Consider the following 14,389-nt stretch of genomic DNA (forward strand, 5'->3'; position numbering starts at 1 on the left):
AACAACAGCTTCTCTACCAAGTGGTCAGCTAGAAATAAGTCCTACAATTTTCTAAGCACCACCACCTATTCTGGTAGCTAGATGGAAAACAGAATAGAGCAATAAAATCTGGATCCTGCCAGTCGACGTTGGAACTGCCGTTCTCAGTCAACTCAATCCTTTGACAGCTGGGGCCTCGCCTTATGAAGTGAAGGGCAACTGTTACCTGAGGGGGGAATCTTTACTATGCTTTACTGCTTCCACGCAATGCTATCCTTCAGTTGCACATCAAATGCATTTGCTCTAGTCAAAAACTACTTTCAAGTTTCTCATTGATCACTTTTTTATTTCTGTGAGTTGCTTCATTTTGAAATCTTTCATCAATTTAGTATTAACCTTTTAAAGTAAGAAAAATTAGTTTGATCCATTTCAACAGGAACATTGACTTAAAGGTCTTGGAATGACTACAAAAATGGTTAATACTGATAAGAACCTGAAAAATCCTACTGGAAATTGTTAAGTTATCTGAAGTGGCAAGCAAAGTCTCCCCTTACACTGCCTGAACAAGCGCGCAGACATACCTACCAAACATTAGTTGACTGGTAATTCTGAAAACAAACTTGCAGCTGTGACTGTCTAAAGCTACTCTTCACCTCCAGTTCAACTAAAAAATACACCAGTAATACCTACTACTTATAGGTGTAAATAAAAATTTTAGGGTCATAATTTAATCAGCAGGTGCCAATTTGATAATGACAGTAATACTAAATACATCTAAGAACTGGAAAACCCTGGCTGTAAAGCACTGTACTGCAGAACTGTGTACACTACATATAAAAAGAAAACCAATCAAGGACAATAAAAAAGCTGATGCTATACCTCCATCATTTCCAACTTGTCAGGATAAGCAAGATCGCCCGGAGCAGGCTTGTAGCCTGTGATATCAGTCTGAATGTAAATATGCGTCCTATAGACAAGACGCTCTTGTACATCTTCTAACATCTGCTTGACACCAGCTGCAAATGCACCCAGTTGTTCAGCTGACAAAGAAAGGCACAAATATTTTAATTACAAAACCAGCTAATAGAAACAAAAGTTGGAAGTATCACATACAGAACTGTCAAAAACCTGCTTGCTGCAGATGAAGTCAGATTATTTTTGGAACAGCAGCACGCAGACAAATTTGTGACAAACAAGGAATTACTGAACTCCATGATGCAGTTGCTTTAGCTCCCCAAATTTTCATTAGACTCTGAAAATTCAACCTCACACTGATTACATCAGAGGCCTTGTCAGAATTAAGCATTCTAATTATTTGAGACGTGGGTATATTAAGTGGAATTTCAGTGAGAAAAACAAAGCAAGGTGGCTTTGGTTCTATCACAGCCAATGCCTGTGGTGTGACTGTTGGGAGTGGATAACTCAGCTACCTACCAGAACAGATGATCCAAAGCAGCTCACATGCAACCTAAAAATTATTGTATCAGCCCAAATTTAAGTAGTATGAAGACAGTTCTTAAGATTAGCCAAAAGTTTAGGTCAGCAAGTTTTGACTCATTCCCAACAGTGTTACAATTATATTTTCAGAAAAGTAAGCAGTTCTTCATGATTATTGGCACAGCTTCAGAAACACTGTGTTGAAATTAGTGTGATTTCTGGTTATTGCCAGGTGCAAGTTTAAGACTATGAAAGGATTCCATTATGCACTGGTCTTATTAATACCAGGTAAGGTCAGCCCTATGAGACTTTAAGCTCTGAACACTTACACAGCTACAAAATCTACACCAGCTACCTAATTCCTCTGTTGAAGTTACAGTTTCTAATCTGAGAAACATGACATGAAGGAGAATTTAGAAACAAATCAGTTTGCATTCCTTTGTTCTATCATCATTATGGAGAAAGCTCTACATGAATGATGTATTAGCAGGGCCAAGTGAAGCAATTCATTAATTTGAAAAGTTAAATCAATCCTGCATATGCACTAGATGGATGTTTCCTTGCATTTGTACAATCTAGAGAAAACAGGACTAAAATGAGTATAATAATTTAAACGATGCTATACACAGACCCCTAAATACAGATCTTTACTATAAATAAAAAAACATACTTAATGTCAAAGATGAGGTAATGTTAAGATACACTAGAAAGAAAAAACTTCTAGGAATTGTTTTGGCCATGCAATTAAGTAATTTATCAGTTGACACTTAAAAACAATCAGTTTCCATCTGTGAATTACCATTGTTCTGTACATGATCTTCAAGCATCTCATTTTTGAGAATCCCGCAGAGTTCAGAAAGCGTCTCTAAGTGAATGACATGGATGATCATTGGCCTCAGGACATCATACAATGAAAGACACAACTTCTCCAAGAGTTCACTATGAAGTAAAACAAAGTAAAATACTTTCAGGATCGCATAGCACCAAAACATAATTTTATCACTAGCATGGACTATTTTGTAGCAAAGATTTTTGAAATGAGGGTGAGGAAACAAAGCAACACAGTGCCATAGAAGACATTAAAAAGGACTGTTTAAAACATGAACCTGTTATTTTCTACTAAGTCTTTTAAAATATGTAGGATAACAACTGCTTAAAAATGGTGGTACATATTTTAATTAATTTTAAAATAAAATTAAAAAAAAAAGACAAACAAAACCCCATACACACCAACCAACAACTGAACCTGTCCCAAAGGGAAGATACTGCAAACCAGTTTACTTGGCTTCCGTGTGAAGAAATGTTCCTGCTGAGCTCAGAATCCTAATCCCAATTTCCCCTTGAGAAAAGGTTCATCTGATACCAAGCACTCAGCAGTTTATTAGAACCAGGAGGACATGAAAAGGGACGCAGGAGGAGAGCTTGGTAACGTTTTCTGTAACAACTACCAACGCTGCAGAGCACACTTTCAGTCTAACTAAAGTTCTGATATCAATGCAATATTAAACACCAGAAATCCCACTTCAATTTATTTTTTTCTTTCACGTTGAAAGTGATGCATATCTTGGTTAAAACACCAGTAGCACCCACTCTAGACATTTTTGCTATTCTCAATGCTCCCTTCACTAATCACAGATTAAGCAATAATGCAATGAGCAGTAGCTGAAAATGCAAGTAAATCCCCAGTTAGACTTGGAAATATAAACACCAAGAGTATTTAAATATCTACAGTGTGATAAAGATGTTGAGTTTATTGAACTTTTTTTTTTTTTTAACTCACAAAGAATGTCTATCAACAGGACAAGGACACTTCTGTTCCTCTCAGAGAGGGAACAAAAATGCTCACAAAAGAATAATCACAGAAGAAGCATTTTGAATGTCTCTTCCTCTGCATCCCATAGCATTACAAGCAACTTGGTAAAACAGTAACTCCATGTTAAAAGCAAAAAGAAAGGAGAAAGTTTCACCAGCCTTATTATTATATTATTATTATTATAATACAACACTCAGAACTCTAGTCTTGGCTAGATTTTTCGTAAACTCTTTTATCTGCACATAGATACCTGGCTGTTATACCTTCAGAGCACCTCAGCACTTCAGAAAAAACAAAGAGGCTCTTTATTATGCTAAGAGAAACCTAATGAAATAGTTACTACTTGAAATGTTTTTCTTAAAGTACTTTATTTAGACGTAGGCAAAAAAGAGGAAGCAAGTTCTCAGGAAATGAGGTAACTACTTTCCACCAAGATTCAAAAATAATCAGAAGTCTATTCAGATACTTGATGTGAAATAGCACTAGTGATGAAATTTCTGTATGAACATTTTACACTAATTTCAATTAGGGATATATACACTTGAGGATTTGGACTGAGAGAGCTAAACTCTGAAGGCAATTTAGTAAAGTCAACTCAAATTCTGAGCACGTCCCACATGAAACCACTTTCTCAGGAAAGAGAAGGACTGGTACTACTCTGGCACTGTAGCTTATCTCTAGTGTGGCTTTACGTGGTTTGGTTTTCCTTTACCTTTAGGGGATGGGTAGGGTAGCGGGCAATATTTTTTCCAGGTTACACACTTATTCAACTCAAACTGCACTCAATTTAAGACATTATAACACTCAAAACTAGTGTCTCGGTTATATTAATAGAAATACATTTTTATTAAATTCACAATAAGGGAATATGACCAACACAAATTTCAAAATTAAATATCATTAAAACGTAACAGCAAATTGTAAAAGGGGTGTAAATCTATTCAACTGCTCTAATATTGCAGGTGTGTTGTAAAAAACTTACAATACTTTTACAACGCAATTACTATGTGTAGCAACATCCTATCCCTCTCCTAGATCTGGGCAGAGTAGACACAGATTCTGCTCTAGTCAGGCATTCACTACCCTGCCTTCAGTTTAGCCCATACATGGGCAGCACACAAATATTCTCTGACAGAAAGGGCAGCTCACTAACTAAATCCTTGATGAAAAATAGCTGGAGTTCATCAGCTTAATTTTACACTGAAGCAAATAAAAAGTACTTCTGCAACTGGCTGTGCAAACCACGGGCATAGAGAATGCACAAAAACAACTGAGAGCTGTAGCACTGTAAACTTCTACAGGTATTTTCAAAGTAGCTGAGTGTCTTTATCTCTTTCAGACTATCTACGGAGCACTTGCACAGATTATTTATAGAGAATGTAAACTATTCGCTTTGCTAGAAGAAAAAGGAAACAAACTTCTGATGCATAAAGTGATTAGGTTGGGTTTTTTTCTTGCTGGTTCTTACCAAACCACTTCAACACAGTCCTATCTGCCATATAATATTCTCTGCTATATTCACAGATTTCACAAAATACTCTGAGTTGGAAGGGATCCACAAGGATCATCAAGTCCACACTTAAGTGAATGGCCCATACAATCACAGCATACTAAATAAATACAACATGCAGTAAAACAAAACAAGCATGTACCACCTACTCCAGTTTTGGTGTTGGTTTTGTGAAGAACTCATTGTAAAGCTGGTGTTCATCCTGGCATACATGGACCATAAAGGCACAACCACTTCGTACCTGTATTCACAGAAATACCAACACTTGATTATTAAATTACTTTTCCTGCATCAGTATTACAAGAGATATTACACGTATTATAACTATATATCACATATTTATTATTATTATAGCTATGATTAAATTGAAGCTTTGTAAAATTCAAAATTAATGAGGTGAACTCTATGGACTGAAAAGATCTCACTAGACAAATAAAAGCTCATTGTACAACCTCTGTCCCTTTTTTGTTTCTGAAATTTAAGTACCCACAGTTTATGTCTTTTTTTTTTAATCCTCCCTCCTTTGTGAGGTTTGTAACAGGATGGAGTTTGTACAGAAACAAAACATGTAATGCTTGAAAATATTAGTAAAATTTTAATTATTCAAAACCACAGACAACAGCAACAATTTTACATGTAAATGATTGAATTAAATAAGTACATTTTACTTGGGGTAGAGGTGATTAAGATGTAACAAAAACTACATAACACAAGACTACTTTACCTACCAGAGCACAATGATCTCTGTTGTTCTGACTGGTTAATTCTGTAACAGTGCTAGCGATACTTGGACCAAGCAAGAGCTCCCTCTGGTCGAGGTAACATTGATGGATTTCATTGAGAACTTGTTGATACCTATCCAAGAAATTAGAACAGAAGCTGCATCCTGAAGATCATTTTCCGGTACACATAAAATGCATTCTAATACCCTCTTTTAAGCCTATATAATTATGATTTTTAAAACTTTCTTTTAAATGAATAATGTGTTTAACAGTACTTTAAAGTAAATATTTTCAAGACTTAAAGTTGTTGAAGACATATTATGTAGACATACTCACTCTGGCATTTTTTCAGATCTTTGCTCTACTTGTTCAATTAGAGTCTACTCAAAAAAAAAAAAAAGGAAAAAGTATTATTAGTACATTATTTTTCTGTAATAATTAGAAAACTGCTTGCAGTATTTTTCCATGGACAAATTATACAATCTTTGGATATTCACACTCGCACAATATGCAATCCTAGCATTTACACTAATAAATTCTAACCCCATTTTCATAAGTTCTTTTTCAAAAGTTAGTCACCAGCCTACTTACTCTGACTTTGGGAGCAGCTGCTCTGAATTTTACATAAAATAGCGTGAAGGCATTGTCAGAATTTGGCACAGCTGAAGGATCCTGAAAGAAAAAATGAGTAATGGATTAGACAGCAAACTACTATATTTGGCTTCTAGTTTATAATGGCCAAGATAATTAGGCTCTAAAACAGGGTCTTGGTTCTTTATGCTTATACTGCCAATGGAATAGCTCTTTGCCACCTCCCACCAAGAAAGACATGCTGGCTTCAGAATTCAAAGTCAGATGGAAGAACAAAACCCAAAACAAAAGTTTCAACTAACAGCCTCTACAGCAAAAGTAACATTTTCAGTAATTATGACATTCTCCATTAGAGACAACAATTCTCTCTGGACCTGCCACAGTAGCACTGATTGTTGGTCCTTAATCTATAGTACTACAATGGAACAGAATTTCCCTTTTACCTGCCAGTCCCAGGGCAGAGAAACTAAGTTTCAGCTTGCATTCAAGCTCTAACTGGAATATCAAGTGTTGAGGCAGCTCCCTGCAGGCCCCCAACCCAGATGGGCAGAGCTCGAACTTAGACAAATTCTAGCACTAATGAAGCAGAGCAGAGATCCAATTTAGCCACTAAAGAAGTTTTCTTCCCCTTATCCCTACTGATGACACAGAGAAAAGCAAATAGCTGCCTTTTGAAACATGGCAGGGACAGGAAAATGCTTCCACCTTTCCCACCTCCTGCTGTCATCCCTATGAGCAACCTGATCACCCATTTATAAACACAGAGCAAAATCCCAAAACATTCACATGTGAGTAACAACAAAGAACATCCAGATCTCATCAGTCCCTTTACAGCCCTGACAAGGCCTCTTGATTTGTTGCAACAGGAAATCTCGACTAAAAACCACTGTTTCAGTACTGCACTTCTAGCAGAAGCAGGCACTAGATGTTTCAGAGAAATATGCAGAACATCCACAAAGTCCCCATGTACGTCGGAAGAAAGAGGTCATCTGACTCCTACAAGAGATATCCTTTCTGACTTAAAACTCCAAAGTGGCAATTCAAATCCAGAAATCCAGTTACACACTTCTCTCTGTAAACATTATTCTTATTAGAGATGTTTAATTCTCCTTAAATTCAGCTCAGTCATAGCAATCCACTGGCATCAAACCAAGCTGTGATACCTTTTTTTATAATAAAACCTAGTTTTGTACCAAACATGAAAGATGTTCAATGCTAGTTAACCGAGATCTTCACTCCAGTAGTATTCTTTTGCAAGTTTCCATGAACACTAAAATCCCCTTCATCTAAGTCTGTCAATTCTCAATTCTAGCACCTTTCAGTTTCACTGGTTATCCCTCAGGACACCAAGTTTGCCTGTAATAGGACTGAGCACAAAGCACATGACAATTATTTGAAGAATCAAAGTGGGTAGAAAGAGACATTCCTCTCTCCTTTCTCCTCTGCCAAAATATTATAATACACAACTAGCAACATTTTAGTGAAAGCAAAAAACCTCCCTACTCACCTTTATGCTTAAATCTCACCAGAATGAGTGAGAGAAAATACCTAACTTTTCCCTGGAACACTCTAGTATCACTGTCAACATTTAAAAGCAAAACAAAAGACACTGGCAAAACTAGGAGGAACCTGTCACAGTTGTTCTCTGCAGCTACACAAACCACTGCAGAAAAAAAAGAAATATTTAGATAAGCAAGAGTACCCAAAAAATTACTGGAATATAATACTGAAACGGTCACGGCACAAACTCAAGAGTTGTGCTTTAACAATTCTCATCCTATAGCACCCAGCTCCTGTATACTTTTTCCAAGTATTCCCTGCAACCTCTCTCTGTCTCCAAAGCAATTCATCTCCAAAACAGACCCCCATAGTCCCCTATTTCTCTTGTGTACCCTCCTCATTTGGCAACAGAGACAGCAACGTGCACTGCAGCTGATTCAGAGCTGCAGTGAACATGCTGGTCCAGGGAAGCAAACTGTCTGGCCAGTTGGATACTGCTGCTCTACCACAGCTATTTATCCATCCCTGGCTTTCACTAAGGTTACTGCTCACCTACATCAATTTAGCTACTTCACCTTCAAATTCCATGATCTTTTAATCATTACTATTTTGAAATCTTTTGGATCACTAGGTCTCTCTTATTTTTGGCTGAAAATTGGACAACCTAAAGAAACACCATAGCACCGACCTATTTTCACAAAAACCTGCTGACGCCTTCCACCCTTAAAATATTTTTAAAAATAGAAGAAAACTGTATAGTGTTACAATACACATTTCAGTACAGCTCAAGTTACCACTTCCTGATTCACTCTTACCCTTTTCATTAACTGGGTTGTGAGGTTCTGTAGTGTATTCACAGTGTATGTCTTGATAAGGTGCATAGCTTTAGAAAGGCATTGCTTAAACTTGTTCAAATATACAGGATAGTCTTTAAAATTTGGCTGAAAGAAATAAAAAAAAAAACGGTTTTAAACAGAAACAGTAAGTCAAAAATTTATCAAAACTCCATATACCCTTATAACTAGCTAGAAATGCTAGATTGTACCAACTAAAAGCAATATTTTATAAAAATTAAAAGGATAGTAAGAATATTCAGTAAATATTTCCTAAGTTTATAAACCATATTTGACTTCTAAGTGTATTTGGCAAAGAGAAGTTTTTATAGGAAAAACCCCACAAAAATAGTACAAACACACAGTTTTGAAGATTTAGTTGAAACTAATACAGAATTACTTACATGTGATGAAATATACGCAATACAATCATCAAGCTTAGCCAGCATGGGAATGAATCCTTCACTGTTCACGGACAGCGTAGGGGAATTCAATTTCTTTGGAAAACAAGACAAGATATCATTGTATGGAATCCAAACACGTTATTGTTGGCGACAAAGTTCAAAAGATTGGTATGCTTTCATTTTCTAAGATGATTAACAGTAAAATATTACTTACAGTGTTTATGTTTTCCAGCTCGTTAAAGTAAGAAAGTTTCTGCTGAATGTTTTCAGCCAGGTCAACAAGTTCTGACTATTAAAAAAACAACAAATAAAAGAATATCATCATCCCAGCAGGTAGTTTAAATATATATTTGTATATATCTAGAAATATACATATAAAATTATTCAACCTCCCTTTCAGCCCTCAGCACACACCACTGTTAAACAGTCCTAGATAACTTGCAACTAATGAAGTACAACAAAAGATGCAGAATACAATAGTGCTCTCTTGCTCTCTCTTACCAGAAAATGACACATAACTCTCAGTAGTGTATTTAAGAAAATATATTCTACAGGTTTGTCAGTACTCCACAGGCACTATTGCATACAAAGAGCAACGCTGCCATCAGTATTAAAGAGAATAGTAGAAATCCTGCATTTTAGGATTGGAGTCTTAAAAAAGTTCTCCCTTATCCAGTCTTACTAAAAATACACGTTCATATTATCACTGTTGGAGCAGTTCACAAGGGGAAAGAAAGTATCTGGGAAATAAGCTTGCAACTTTAAAAGATCTTTCTCCTTGTGACAACATAAAATACTTCTATAAGTGATTCTTACATAATACTTCTGTAAATTAATCTCAATACAGTTTGCACTTGTCAGGCATCAGTTAAAAAAGCTGATCTCAGCTAGCTATCTTTCTTGATTAAAGCATATATTGACACATACTGAACATTCTACTGCAGAGCCTGACACCCTAAGTACAGGTGAAGCACACCCGAAAAATGAGGTCCAAAGCAAATGGAAAGATTGTAACTACAGTTCACAAGTTTTCCCTGCCAGAGAAAAAGAAACTTGTTAAGATGTCTTTTAAGTTTCTAGTAATCCTCCCATCAAAGATTACCTGCTCTTTCAAAAGCTGTTCACAGGCCTCATGCAGTGTTCCTGTCTTTGTGGACACAAAAAGATACTGTTTTTGCAGTGACTCCAGGTGCTGAAGGGCACTATTCACATCATCCAAGATAGCATCACACTGCTCCTGAAAGCCAGACAAGTAATCCCTCATCTGTCTAGAAAAAGAGAATCAACAGATAACAGAAGTAAAATTTCCCTTTCTGTATTTGCAAATCCAGCTGCCTGCAGGGACACTGCCACCACCTTTCCCTCTCTAGGAATAAAAGATCGCTTGCATAAAGCAAGAGTGCACAATAAGCAGATGTTTCATGGACCGCAGAATAACAGAGCTAAAGAGTTTGGAATAGCAAGGCTGCTACCCTTTTTAGGTTCCTCATGATCTGATCTTGGGCTTAGTATATGCCTAACCCTCTGCTTTTAAGAAAAGTCATGTGCCCTCAAATGTCAGAGCAAAAGAAGAAGAAACAGCCCAAAGAAAAGCAGATAAAAAACAGAAGAGGAAATAAAGGAGCATCTCTTTGCAGCCAAGGGCAAGTTTGTAAAGTCTCAAAACACAAGCCAGTTTCAAAAAAAGCCATCAGCAGATTTAGCTAAGCCATTCAGCTGTACTTCAGACTCTCAAGGAGTAAATGTCAAAGTCAGTGGGAAGGGGTTCTTCAGAGCCTGATGGGAAAGTCAGGCAAAAACAGATGAGAATGACAAGCCTCCAAACTGGAGTTGAGCAAAAAGTGTCAAGGAATGCAGGGAATGCAGATACAGGATCACAGCCATAGTCACTGGTGAGCCAAATGGTGAGAGCAGAAATGACTACCAGCCACATCTGCTTACACAGTCTCACCCTCAGAGGATGCCATTCCAATGGCAGCAGCAGTTGAAAAAGCATGGGAAAACTTGGACTGTATTCGTCTATAGCCCTGTCTGTACGCCACAACTAATTTCCATCTGTCTTAATATACTGGGCAGTTCAGAAGGAAATCTGCATCCCCTTTAACTACTCTGCCACAAGGGCAATGGCCTTCAGGATGGGAGTGAGTCACACTGCCTTGGAAAGCTTCAGCTGCTCCAACACAGTCACCCATTTTCCCCCCAGCCAAATCTGAACACGGGCTGACATAAATGGACAAGGTGAAGTCCTTCGAGGTTTGAACTGCTTATAGTGAAAGGAACTGAGGAAGAGCACATACCTATACTTGGCACCGTCATCTTGATCCATCTGAGTTTGCACCTGAGCAAACCAGGAGAAGAACTAGAAGAGATTTTATGGTGTGAACAATATAGGTACCACATGCAATCAATTAAAAAAAAATCCAATCTATGATCTATGAAATGAAGATGACCTTTTGTTAAAAACAGAGCTGTTTCAGAACTCAACTATTAATAAAGGAAACAAATTCCTCACTGTAGGTCTCTTCTAACTGAAACATTCTATTCTATGCTTTCACTAAATTAAAATGGGAAAGACTGAATGTCATCTGGTTTTATTTGCAAAAGAACAAAGATGTCACACTAGAAAGTGGGGAGGGTGCAGGACATTCTACATTAAGAGTAACACCACCTTACTGAAGAGGTGCCTTACTCTCACATAGGACTCTACTCCAAATGGGAAAAGTATCTGTCACTTAAAAGCTGGAATTTTAACAATTTTTCCACCCCAAGTTCCCCCTTATGCTTCTTGAAAACAGCCCTAAAATTTAGCAAACCCACCAAAAGCTAAGTGAGAGACACAGAAACTAACGTAATTCTCCAAAGATTACGGCATCTTGGAGGTTATTCAGCATCACTTACCTGCTGTGCTGTTTCAATTCTTTCATCCTCCATCCCCAGTGCTGCAAACCCTTTCAAAAGGACATCCTCTGTGGATTCTGGCACCGCAGCCGTCAGCATAACAGGTAGTGACTGGGACGTCAGGCTGCACATATCCTCAATTGGAAGCTACTCACAAAACCCCAAAAGCTTTAGTTAGAGAACTCACAGAGAATTAGTACATGCAGCTCAACTACAACACAATCCAAAGCAACAAGATGAGAAAATTACAGGCATCTACTTTTGAAGAAACAAATGCAGGGGACATTTATCTATCAATATGATTATCGAAGAATCAGTATGGCTAGAAAAGATCTCGAAGATCATCGAGTCCAACCATTACACCAACAACTAACCACCTATTCATTCAGAAACACCTAACAATTTTATTTTAAGTTAAAGTCAGAAAACACTGTACAGCATTTTACGTAAGTACATGTTTGTCTAAGAACAGAAACTGAAGGTACATGTATCTGACGTTGATAAGCTACATTTTATTTTCCAGTATAACTGGTTCTAACCCAGAGAGAGGCACTACAAAAGTACCTGAGAGCATAAGAACTCAGAACTGACACAGAAGCAAAAAAAAAAAAAAAAAAAAGCAAACCTATTGTCCATGGTACCTGGCAACACCATCACATGGGAATTGTCAGATTTTTCTGCTCAAGTAAAATTCAAGACTTAACACTGCCAGAATTCATTCAGAAGAAAAGGAATAGCTCTGCTAAATGGGAATTATTTTTTAGCCACAATTATTTTAAGTGAGAAAAAGATGGGAATAAAAGTAACATGAGATAAATTGTATTTAATTATGACCAGAGACTATTAATTAGTTTACATGGAAGAAATTCAAGAAGACAAATACTGTTACATACATTTATTTAATGTAATAGTCTCTTTAAATAACATGACGAGCTGGATGTTTTCAATTGCTGAAAACATCAGTAAGGTACAAACAGAAAACACCACTTAAAATACAAATTGGTATCTCTCTAGAAAACGACTTGCTTAGTAAAATAATCACTGCCTGGCAATATTAGTCCATAAAGAAAGAACATTCAGGATTTCAACTATTTGAGAAATGACAGATTGTTGTATATTGTTCAACTTGCACACACCTCTCTTCCTTGCCTTTTAAAATAGGCAGGACTCTAGGAGTGGAGCCAGGGTTTCTCTCATGTCTACTACTGAGAAATAGGTAAATCCATCAGACCCTGATTTCCCAGAACAGTTAAGACACCACTGTCCCAATCCACTGAAGAATTCAATGTCTTGGTATCACCATCGTCCTGACTACCAAATACGGTACCTGCCCTATTGCAAAGCTGGTTTAGATCCTCAAGAACATCCTGTGACAGCAGCACATCCTGCTACAATCATTTTGGATGCCTGCCAATATTTACTTTTTGCATACAATTACACAAGAAAAGAAACCAGGAAGAATGAAATAAAACAGCTGCATTTCTGGTAGGAATTGCTTTACACTCCCCCTTTGCTATTTAGAGCTTTCTGACACTTGCTGAGAGCCAACTTTCTTGATTCTATGGCACTGCATCTTCAAATACAAAGCCTCTCATGAAAAGCATAGACAAGGAATGCAAACGTTCCATTCCACTTCCATTTGTGAACAAGGGAGTATTCACAAATAAGCACTTTGTCAGAGTTCATTATTCTACAACTGAGCGGGAGACCACATCCTCTGTGGTGTTGACAAATTATTAAGCTTTTCACCGCTATTCCAGGCTTTACACCCTCGCTGGATCGCCTGCAAGTCGTACCAGGAAGTAACACTGGCGCCAGCAGCTATGAACTGATGAGGATCACACTAAAAGGACCAAAAGAACGTAGCTCCACGACTAAAGCTCTCAATTCCGAGAGGGCAAACTTCGGTGAGCTGAGGGACGCAGCGAGGGCAGGCACGGGGATGCTCAGGGGAAAGCTGCCACCGCTGCCTACAAACCCTGCGACCTGGGGCGGGCAGTGGGTATGAGGCGCCCCGGGAAGGAGGCAGGAAGGGCGAGCCCTCCCGACTGCAACTGCCGGGACAACCCAGAACGCGAAACGCTTCTGAGCCCCCGAGCCCCGGGGAGCGGCGGCCCCGCAGGCCCCGCCGGCCGGGCCGGGCAGGCCTGGCGACGTGGCACCGTCGCCGCCCCCGCCCTCTCGCCACCTCCCCGGGCCGGGCGGCGCCGCCGCCTCACCTCGGGCGGCACCGGCAGGTTCTCGGCCGCCGCCTTCAGCTCCAGCACCGACTCGGTCTGGCGGTCGCTTAGCGGCGCGGTGGGCTGCGGGCGGCGGTCCCACAGACTGAGACGGTCCCGCACGTCCCTGCCCGCGGGCGGCGGCTCCGCGGGCGGCGGCTCCAACATGCTGCTGCTGCCGGTGCTGCTGCTGCCGCTGCTGCCGGCGGCGGGGCCAGGAGCGGGGCCAGGCCGGGCCGGGAGCGGGGCCGGGAGCGGGGCGGAACGCCGGGAGCGGGGCGGCGCTTCCGGGGGAGGCTCGGCGCGCGTCGCGCCGCGTCGCGCAGCAGTGGCGTCATTCACGGCGGGAAGAAGCGCGTCAGGGAGGAGCGGCCGGCCGGGATGGCGCCCCTTGGCGGCGGGGAGGACTGCGGGGTTGGCTGCGGCATCACCGCGCTCCCGAGTCGGTCTGCAGGATCTCAACAAATGATGGAAAAGACCTCT

At 39.5% G+C, this 14,389-nt stretch overlaps 1 protein-coding gene across 1 annotated transcript in view; it reads right to left on the reverse strand.

The window, feature by feature from the left end:
• COG3 (component of oligomeric golgi complex 3) overlaps positions 1-14,074 on the reverse strand; it is a 28,529-nt gene extending 14,455 nt beyond the window's left edge. The window contains exons 1-13 of the mRNA XM_027888886.1: positions 13,907-14,074; positions 11,688-11,834; positions 11,087-11,148; positions 9,892-10,057; positions 9,004-9,078; positions 8,790-8,882; positions 8,368-8,493; positions 6,053-6,133; positions 5,798-5,841; positions 5,468-5,594; positions 4,889-4,980; positions 2,216-2,355; positions 859-1,019 (exon numbers count right to left, since the gene is read on the reverse strand). Coding sequence (XP_027744687.1) covers positions 859-1,019; positions 2,216-2,355; positions 4,889-4,980; positions 5,468-5,594; positions 5,798-5,841; positions 6,053-6,133; positions 8,368-8,493; positions 8,790-8,882; positions 9,004-9,078; positions 9,892-10,057; positions 11,087-11,148; positions 11,688-11,834; positions 13,907-14,074 — 1,482 coding nt within the window. The remainder of the gene's footprint in view (positions 1-858; positions 1,020-2,215; positions 2,356-4,888; positions 4,981-5,467; positions 5,595-5,797; positions 5,842-6,052; positions 6,134-8,367; positions 8,494-8,789; positions 8,883-9,003; positions 9,079-9,891; positions 10,058-11,086; positions 11,149-11,687; positions 11,835-13,906) is intronic.
• Positions 14,075-14,389: the final 315 nt, after the last annotated feature.

Source organism: Empidonax traillii, unplaced genomic scaffold (assembly GCF_003031625.1).
Source record: "Empidonax traillii isolate 1590-97213 ecotype Southwest subspecies unplaced genomic scaffold, ASM303162v1 scaffold247:size2371522, whole genome shotgun sequence".
Taxonomy (NCBI): Eukaryota; Metazoa; Chordata; class Aves; order Passeriformes; family Tyrannidae; genus Empidonax; species Empidonax traillii.